The sequence below is a fragment of the Molothrus ater genome, chromosome 8, assembly GCF_012460135.2.
Source record: "Molothrus ater isolate BHLD 08-10-18 breed brown headed cowbird chromosome 8, BPBGC_Mater_1.1, whole genome shotgun sequence".
NCBI classification, from domain to species: Eukaryota; Metazoa; Chordata; class Aves; order Passeriformes; family Icteridae; genus Molothrus; species Molothrus ater.
Window position 1 is genome coordinate 35,925,024 of NC_050485.2, and position 10,210 is coordinate 35,935,233.

General features: G+C 40.5%; 1 protein-coding gene across 1 annotated transcript; it reads left to right on the forward strand.

The window, feature by feature from the left end:
* The first annotated feature begins 1,763 nt into the window (after positions 1 to 1,763).
* LOC118688249 (vertebrate ancient opsin-like) lies at positions 1,764 to 9,407 on the forward strand. The gene is made up of 5 exons (XM_036385701.1): positions 1,764 to 2,124; positions 3,602 to 3,812; positions 4,427 to 4,544; positions 7,474 to 7,713; positions 8,802 to 9,407. Exons 1-5 carry the CDS (start codon positions 1,764 to 1,766, stop codon positions 9,030 to 9,032), a joined length of 1,161 nt encoding a protein of 386 aa, XP_036241594.1. The 3' UTR covers positions 9,033 to 9,407.
* Positions 9,408 to 10,210: the final 803 nt, after the last annotated feature.

A 10,210-nucleotide genomic window follows, 5' to 3' on the forward strand; every position in this document is an offset into this window, starting at 1 on the left:
TAAAACCTAATTCAGATGGGCAAGAAAATAGATAAAAGATGTTATGCCATCAGAAAAATCCAATCACAGGCAATTATGAACTCCATTGACACTGGAGGAAAGAAGATATGTGGATGATAACTTCTGGTGCATTTCAAAAGGAAGTACTCAGGAATTATTTCGATGTTCATTAAAGCACCTGCAAGTGTATTCAGTTTGCAGAAATGGAACTTATGTTCAGATCAGCCCTACTTGGGGAAACCATCTGCAGAGATACCGAAAGAAATTATTTACTGATAGGGCAAGAGAAATAAAAAAGCCCCTTTAATTTTTCAAATTTAAGGTTGTTTTTTTTTCAAAGAGAGCAGAAAGAGATAGGAATGTTTTATGTAGGATCTTGAATACTCTTAATAATATCCAAAATTGCTATTTAGAGCAGAAGCACATATTAAGTCATGTAGAATCAAGTCAGGATCAGCTCTTAAAATCCATATTTGCAATTAACTTTCAGTAATGCCTCTATTCTTACTATTCTGTTAAATTCCATCAATTTAATCAGAGGTTGGATGACATGTTAAGCAACAAACTGACAAATTCTGCCAGCAAAGTGATACAGCACACACAGTTCTTCCTGTCAGCAATGTGCAGTCACGTCTTTTCACCAGCTACCTGCCTAGGCTACAGGAAATGTTTTGGGTAAAGATAGATTCAGTATTCAGTTGTTGGTATGAAGCAAAACCTTGGCTGCTTTTGTTTCTGTTGATGCTGAATTTCAGTTTTTAGTATTGTAATTATATTTAGAAGGCTTTCAGAACATTTTTCAATCACCAGCTGATCTAAGAAAACAGGACTACTCAGAAGATGAGCTAGAAGTAATGCATTTTGGGGCTAGAAATTAGCAGCAGAACTTCACTGCATATGACATGTATATAATGAGACCCCATGTGTATTGCACATATCACTACAGCCAGACGTATGTTATCTTTACATCAGTCATTATAAAGGCCTCTGAGCAGGTGAAATATTTAGGACATTTATTTTCATTTATTGATTATCTGAGATCATTAGGTTGATTAAGAAAAAAATAACTGCTTTGCAAAGAGACAGTGGGATCTAATCTTGTGCAGCTAGAGGAAAGAAGTCCCTAGGTCTGGTTTTGCTCCCTGTTGGTTCCATGTGTGGCCTTATCTGTTGGTTTCTGAAGGTCTGTAGAGAAAAGTTCATCCATGGAGAATTCTTTGGGAACCACCCGATGAAAAGGGTCAGTACAATGTCAAACATCCCATTATTTTGATTCCAGCACTTACTGTCGGCTTTCCCGAATTCCTGTAAGCTCTCTGGCTCACCAAGGACAACTCTCTCTCACCAGGTAGCCTTTCTTTTTAAAGTGATGGAAGTGTGGGAGGCTTCCAGGCAAACACTGATGTTTTTCCCAGCGGAGCAGGGCTGAGCTGAGGGGTATTTCAGCACTGCTGGCTGCTGCAGGAGGAGGAATCTTACTACAGATAAAGGCACAGCTGCAGTGAGAGAGAGGCAGTGGGCAGAGAAGGACAGAAGTTGCTCTAAGAGATATTCTTGCTAATCCCTCTTCCCACTTTCATTCTGCAGCACTAAACTTTCCTCCAACTGAAACATTTTTTCCTCAGTTATTATAGGAGAGCAGAAGGAGGGGGAGTTTGTTCACACTTCTTTTGGAGAGAGCAAACATCTCCTTTTAATCCTGAATATTATTTACAGGTTTGAAACTCCAATATTATATATTATTTTTGCTGCTGAACGAAGTAATGGATGCATTCAGAGCATTTGAAAATGGGTCGCTCTTGCCCAGTTACTTTGCTCCTGCCAGATGGGATCCCTTCCGTCGTCCCTTGGACTCCATCCAGCCCTGGCAATTCAGGCTTCTGGCAGCAGTAATGTTGTTGGTGACCTCCCTGTCACTTGCTGAGAACCTGGCTGTAATCCTGGTAACTTTTAAGTTCAAGCAATTGAGACAACCTGTCAATTATATTATAGTCAATTTGTCTGTGGCTGATTTCCTGGTCTCACTGACTGGTGGTACTATCAGCTTTTTAACAAATCTAAAAGGTTATTTTTTTATGGGATACTGGACTTGCGTATTGGAAGGATTTGCTGTCACATTTTTTGGTAAGCTTGCTTTTGTTTGTAGTTGTATGTTCTTTTTTTTCAACTTCCTTAAATGTATTCTACTGTAGCTTCCCAAGTCACTGACTTTGCATGCCTTTGCATTCACTGGTATTTTCCCCTGTTACATGTATTCTGTAGTGGAGAGTGAAAAATGCATCTCTCTATCCCTGTCATATACATGGCCTGTTGCATGTGTAGTGATTATTGAATATGTTTCACAGAATGAGGAAAAGCTTTCCGATAGAATAGCAGTGTTGTGGGGCTTATGGTAAAACAATTTCAGGAAAAAAGTCCTTATGTATAGCTATTTTCAATATTTGTATTTCGGTGTGTGCATATGTGGATAAATAAGAGAGAGAGAAAAAGAGTGAGTGGCTGCCCATAAACTGTGGAAAATCTCAGGGCACAGAACATCTTGTGTTCTCTGTCCTCCAGGGGCTCTGAGGAGCAGGGACACGCCTGTAACAGTCAGTCTGAACACCAACATCTTTTTGTGATTATTTTTCATGGCTTTGTTCACTTACTACAGAAAAAATATTAGAAGTACTCTAAGAGGAAAAATCCTCACCACACCGTACCCCGTGTAAATACATCTCTGCCGAGTAAACAGGATATTAGTTTGGAACGGGGCATCTACTCGAGACAGACACTCATTCCTGTGTCCTGTCCCTGTCTCTGAAGCTGCATGGAGACAGCCAGTAATGCTTGTCCCTGCTCTAAATCACACAGTGCTGATCCTCAGCCTGAAAAGGAGTCCCACAGCTGCTCTCTGCCTGTTTAAGCTAGACAGAGGGAATGTCACTGAGGGACAATGCTTCTACATCACTTTGAGGCATGTAAGCTCTGTCCTATGGAGAAAGATCAGGCTATTTCAAGATTTTGGTGTCCCTCCAGGTAATATGTGCCTAAATTGATAATTTGACGTTGTGGGCACCTGTCTGCAGGTTTGAGTTTTCTGATAGCCTGAAATAATTTTTGCAAAGATAATATTTTGAAGATTTTAGTTAATTAATTTGGATGCTACACATAATTTGCAGCTTTTCAGTGTAGAACTAAAAGTGCAAGTCCTAATCACTTAACTGGCCTGATTAGCTGCTTGGTTTTGTAGCCCTTATACTGTAGATTGGCAAACTGGACAAACATGAAATGCTCTTCATTCGTATTAGAATAATGCACATGAATTGCTCATCCTTTCATAACTTGTGTTGATAGAAAAGGTGTCTGATGTTGTGGGTAGTCAAAGAGTGTAACTGGTTGCCCAGAGTTGTTGCAGAGCCTTCATCTCCAAAGATACTCAAAACCCAGCTGGACTTGGTCCTGAACAACCTACTAGATGGACAGTGCTTGAGGGGGAGTGATGACTGACCTCCAGAGATGCTTTTCAAAATAAACAGTTCAGGGATTCTGTAATTTGGGATGGTGTTTGCTGTTCAGGGGTCCACCCAGATTTGATGCTGACTGTGTTCTCTTGCTACAGGCATTGTGGCTCTCTGGTCTCTTGCTCTGCTGGCTTTTGAGCGGTACGTTGTGATCTGCCGCCCCCTGAGAAATGCGCGCTTGAGGGGGAAGCATGCAGCTCTAGGAATTGTCTTTGTGTGGAGTTTTTCCTTCATTTGGACCATTCCACCAACAGCTGGTTGGAGCAGTTACACCCCCAGTAAGATTGGAACTACTTGTGAGCCTAACTGGTAAGGCCACTCTCACAGAGTATGGTAAAAAAATGAAACTTGCAGTTCAGGATGCCTCAGGGCCAGGAAGTTAAAGGAAAGGGTTAAAGATTATGTAAATCTCTGAAAAAAAAAACCAGATATAAAGAAAGTTATAATAAAACTGATCAAAATTTTCTGTGATCAGTTTCTAAAACAAAAATTTCTAAAGGATGGAGCCTCCATCTCTAATGAAAACAATCACTCTAGACCTTATGTTTTTTGTCAGGAGTCAAAGGACAATGAGATAGATTTTTTTTTTCAGAAGACTGGACAAAGCTCTGAGCCAGCTAGTCTGACCCCATAGTTGGCTCTGCTTGGAGCAGGATGTTGGACTACATGTCCCTTCCCATGTAATCAGCCCCACAGCTCTTTCAGAGTGTACCTATAGTTGTAGGATCCCCTCCAAGCCCCTGGGCAGGGAGATGGCCCAGGGCTCCATCTGGGGATATGACTAGAGCTGCAAAGGGGCGTGTTGAATAAAAACATTTGACAAAAATACTAGTGACATCTTTGAAAAGAAAGATTAATATTCCAAGAAAATAATAAGAACACGTAGTAGTAACACATACAAAGGTATTTTGTATTTTATACAGGTACTCAGGAGCTTATGCTGACCGTACATACATTATTACGTTCTTCACCACCTGTTTTATAATACCCTTATTGGTGATTTTGGGATCCTATGGAAAATTGGTGCAGAAGTTAAAAAAGGTAAGAAGAAGCACCCATAAGTAAACTTTTAAAATGTGTGTGCATGCAAAAGTTTGGAATTACTGTGTTTGATTTTCTATAAAGATCAGACATAAGCAGGTCAGATTTGCAGGCAGCAAACATAGTCAATTACATCCCTTGTTATATAATTACCTTTACACACAGAAATTCATGCTATGGTTAGAAGTGATGTTTTAAAGTGTGGAGTTCACATCACTTATCAGTACATCTCATTAGTCAAACATCATACAAGTGAAAGAATGTCTACCTCATAAATAAATAGAATGATCCAGTACTGCTTTATTTCCAATTATGCTTCCATTCAGTGATATTTCATAAGACTCAAACCAGGCAAATTAGAATGCTGCTTTAAATGACTGCAGTTGTAAATTTTAAGACTGCTGCCTACTACTTAGTAACATGCTCAAAATAAGATGTAGCCTTTGTAAATAATGCAATGCTGTTTAATAAACAAAATATTAGATTGTCCAGGAATATTTAAAAGACTTGAGAAATGCTTTTGAATTTTCTTTAATGGTTGTGTTTACCTGATCCAAAGGAGAAGCTGCAAAAAGTGACAAAGAAGACAATAGAACAGGAAAATTCCTATTTGGTCCAGGATTTGGGGACAAGATTTTGGGACAATATTGGTATTTCTGTTTACTGCAAAGCTCTGAAAAGCCAGTACCTGCAACGCATTCTGTAACTCTATACTGAATTGACATATGATTAGATCTCATGACTAAGGTCCTTTCAAAGATCTGACTACAGTGAACAGAGAGGGATCCAAGCACCAGGACTGGTGTCTTGATGTTCCAAACCATCCCTCCTCATGCATTTTTTTCTACACTTGTCACAGTGCAGGCTTGTTCCTGAGTGGAATAATCTGCCCTCAGTCCCAGTGACCCCAGCTTTACAATTCTAATTGTAGCTTTCACTACAACATCAAAGTTGATGAAATAAATTAATCTTTGGGAAAATAACAAATTAGCAATTTACAATGGAAGTAAATTATTATGGCAGTGTTCCTTTGTATGGAAGATAAAGCACCAGTATGTTTTTCCTTGTCAGTATTTAGAGAGAAAGGAAAAGCTATATGTGAAAAAAAGACCAGGCTGATACGAGACAAAGATGAAACCTTTGCAAGTACAGTACAGGAGTATTGAAATATGAAATTGATATATGAAATTGAAATATGATCCCAATATTACCGGGTGGGACGTGCCTGGGCTCTTCTGGCCCTTGCTGCTTGACCAAAGGCAGCAGCTGTGGTGGTTTCACCTCAGAGACACCCCTGGCTGGCTGGATGCTGCAGCTGGCACTTGGAACAAGTCCAGGCAAGCAGGAATTCAGTTTTTACCTCTAATGGAAAGGCTTTAGGCGACAGTGCAGAGGAAAAGGAGATGGATTCTGCCAGAGGGTTAATCCAGAGTTTTATTCCAGGGTCACAGATCTCCCAATCTGGGTAACAGCTCCAACAGGATCCTGACTGCATGGTCCCGTGTCTTTGTAAGCCCTGGGGAAGGGGGAGGAGAAGGGGCAGGTGTGCCACCAACCAGGTGGGAGGGGGGCAGTCTCAGGGGACAATGACACCCGGACGGGCCAATGACCCCAGGGCTGGGAAGCATCTTTTGAGCGTCACCAACCAGACGAGGGCCTCGCTGGAATGTTAAGATTGACGGACAGCACCTAGCAAGGGGGCAAGGGGGAGGGGAAGGGAGAGGCTGGCACACCTGAGGGACTGGGAAAGGTGAAACAGGAAATTGCTTCACACCGCAAAACCGGAGATTGGGCTCCTTTTCCAGGGGACTGCAATTCTGCTGAAAGGGAAGCTGGGCTGCTCTCTGTGTAAGAACAGCATACATTAAAAAATGCTATAGAAATCTCATATATTGGCAGAGTCTATCTTATCAGTACCAAGCAGAGCCTTTGTTGATGCCTAATAACTTGTAGTTATTGTAACAATTCATTGTTGTTGTCTTTGTTGCTGTTGCTGTTGTTGTTATGTTTCTATTTGGTAAAAACTGACGTGAATTGCAATTTTCTACAGATGTGAGGACATTGCCCTTCCTAGGAGGTGCATCTATACCTCTTTAAGCACAAACATTGAATTGTCCAAGTTCAGTTCAAAAGTATTAGGGAAAATGTCTCCATAGAGTTCTAACATTACTGCAGGAAGTTAAAAGGCCATGTTATGCAAACAAATCTTATTTTATTAGAATGTAATATCGCAAGACCTGGCATCAGGTTTTTCTGGAGCCATAGAGACTTACTAATTATTTCTCGTGTAAAATAACATTTCATAACAGTGCCTTGTTTCGCTAAGTCATCAGAAACCAAACAGGGATGTTTCCAGAATGACACTGTTTTACATCAGCTAATTTTTGTATGGACCTCTGTGCTTAAGCTTCTTGCATGATTGCTGAGGAAAAGAGGGAGGGCATTCCTACTAAATGCCCCAATCCCACTTTAATTCAGATATCATTAGATCATAAATGCTCTTCTGGGGAAGGCCATCAAACACCACCAGACAAACTCCCCTGGTGTGACTCTGCCCCTCAGTGAGGAGGTTGCACAGCCTCAGCAGTGTGCTGTCTGTAATACCCATGCCAGACACCCAGCTGTCTGCAAAAGCTACATGGAATAGAAAGTGCTTGAATTCAGCTCACTATCTGCTTGTGACTCACCATGATGTCCTTCTTTTTCACTTTGACAATAAAAATATAAAGATACTTAAGCAAAGGAAAATTTACTAATGCTGGTAGATGGTAATTCGTGTGCCTCAGCAGTAACTTGGGCACCCTCTGTGCTGCTGCACTAGGGCAGAGCAGGTCTTTCCTTCTAGCGCGGCAACTGGACAGCGTACTAAAGTCACTGGTTGGACACCTTGTTGGTTTTTTTCCTAGAATCTTTTCTCTTTTCTTAAAAGGTGTCAGATGCACAAGGCAGGCTGGGAACTACCAGGAGACCTCAAAGACAAGTGACTAGAATGGTTGTTTTTATGATCATTGCCTTTCTAATCTGCTGGATGCCATACGCCACCTTTTCTATCCTAGTCACTGCATATCCCTCCATTGAGCTGGATCCTCGTCTGGCAGCAATTCCGGCCTTCTTTTCCAAAACAGCCACCGTTTATAATCCAATTATTTATGTCTTTATGAACAAACAGGTACTGTATGCTCTCAGAGTGTCTCTATCTTGATTTATAATGAATTATTTCTACCTACCTATGTGTTACCTAACAAGCATTACAATATCCAGCATTTAGAATGAAAAAAATAATCTGCCTGGTGGAAGATAGTGTAAACCTCTGAGCATTATTGAAATATAAATGTTAGTAATTATTAGGTTTTGATATTATAAAGGAAAATCAGCCCATAGGGAACATGAGTTAGCTTCCTGTATGAAAATTATGTTCTCAGGACTGTCCCAATGTATTTCAATAATTCTTTAAGAATGCAACATCATTAAGTTGATCTGAAGTGGGGTGCACATTTTCAAAGCTTGACTTTGTCTTGGGAAAATGAGACATTTGTGGTTCATGTACAGGGGGGAGAAGCATTGCACATGCCCATTTAACAGGGCGCTTTTTTCTCTGGAATGAGGGCAGAGGATTGGATGCAGAGAAAAGGAATTGACATGGGGATGAACCAGAGTGCTGTGTGCTTACAGTGGTAACAGGCATGATAAAAAACATGGGCAGATTTCTGCAATGAATGCAGCAACTGAGAGTGGTGGCATTAAGCTCATAAATTAAATAAAGAAAAATAGTCAAGTGACTGTTGAATAAGAAATGTTGAATTAATTTATCCAGTCCTGCAGAGAGAGGTATTGCTTATCTCACATCCTGTGGGCAGCACTCTGATCTCCCAAACCATGTAGATGTGTGCTACACTTTACCCTGTTTGTGGATGAGAACAACAAAAACCCATCTTTGAGTAGCCAGGAATTTAGTATATAAAAGCATGAGTCTAGAGAAATGACCAATCATGCCCATTAGATATGATTACCTAGAAGCAGAAAAGGAAAATTGTTTTCTAGGTTAAGATTGGCTCTTTTCAGAACACAGTTAATTTTTAGGTTTAGAGTTCTTTGTGGTGGCATAGGCAAATCTATTTTATAGGGTTATTTCTTTATATTCCCAACTGATTTGTGAGAGAAATTCCAAGACTTTTAGCTAATACGCAGATTAATTTATAAATTGTATTTACATTTCTTATGTGTTTTGACTGATCTCCTGTTTTTTCACCTTTTTAGTTCAGACAGTGTCTGATTCAATTGTTCAGTTGCAGTGCCATAGGAACTGCAGAGTCCAACATGAACCTGACTTCAGAGAGAGCAGTGCTAACCCAGGACAGAAGAGGCAGCGAGATGGCCCCCACGGCAGCTCATAGCACCATTTCTAAGAGGAAAACCGGAGATGAACACAGAAGCCGACAAGCTTTGGCTCTGTTGACAGCTTCAGAAAACAAAATGTGTCCCACGTAGAGTGGGAGATAAGGTCATTAATGCAATGCTACAGTGTATTTAGTTGTTACAATCACCTAATATAAAGATATGTTGTCACTGGGGACATTGTGCTCCTGTGGACACAAGCTTTCGAGGTCCCAGGCTCCTCCGCGCATGTAAGAGCTGCTTGGTCTGTGGCTGCAGTCAAACATCCAGCCATAAGGTGAGTCCCTTCCTCCACTGCGTTTCTCTTCCCAATCCACAGCCAACTTGCAGCAGGCAGTGGCACCACACCTGCACTCCTTAAGTGCCTGTTTCTGCTTAAGTCACATCCTCACTGCTTTAATTGGGCTGCTGATTCCAGAATAAATTCTTAACTTGTTACTACACCTCTGCTTTCAGAAGCAAGGACTATAACACAAATACTGCTTCTGTAAACAATGAAAACTAATGGAAGTTGCTAGCTTTCCATGTCTGTATTCCATCTCATATTTAATTCACACAATGAAGTGCAGCAATATATTTAGCTTTAGTGGAATGTCACTTGCACATGAAAAGCCAAACCAGGTTATGAGTGTAATAAAGACAGACTTCTGTTTTACAAAGTGTTTGGGATCACTGTATGAAATGTTGCTAAGAAATAAGCTTGTGCTAAGGCACATTGGAATTTTAATCCTTTATACAATCCATCTTTAATTGAATGAATTTTAGGAGAAAAGGCAAAAGCTGACTGTATTTAAATGCTTTAGAATGGAAAACCATTATTTCTAGAGAAGACATTATAACAATGCCAGCTGGAACAAATGTTGTTCCACAATGGTATAGAGAAGCTGCACTAGCTCCACCCTGTTCAGGGCCTTAGCTAAAGAAATATGATATGGAATGAATCATCCATGGTTCAGTTTTACTTCCAAAAATTAGAATTATTTTACACAGAATAAGTAAATTTTGTTTCTATCAGATTTTTTTCCTTCTTTCCCTTAAGTTAATGTTTGAAAAATTATATTGCCTTGAAAGAGTGGGACTACCTGAGATACCTGTGGTCAAAGCTAGTCCCTGAGCAGTACCTTGCTGACTTAGAAGAACCATTCTTGCAGCAACTGGAGATGCTGAAGGGTCAGGAAAAGGTAATACAGACATCGAGCACAAAGCATATCCTGAAGCCCTGGTTTCTGTATGACTCCCCTGCTGTGAGGAGAGAGCTGTAGCTGCCGCTG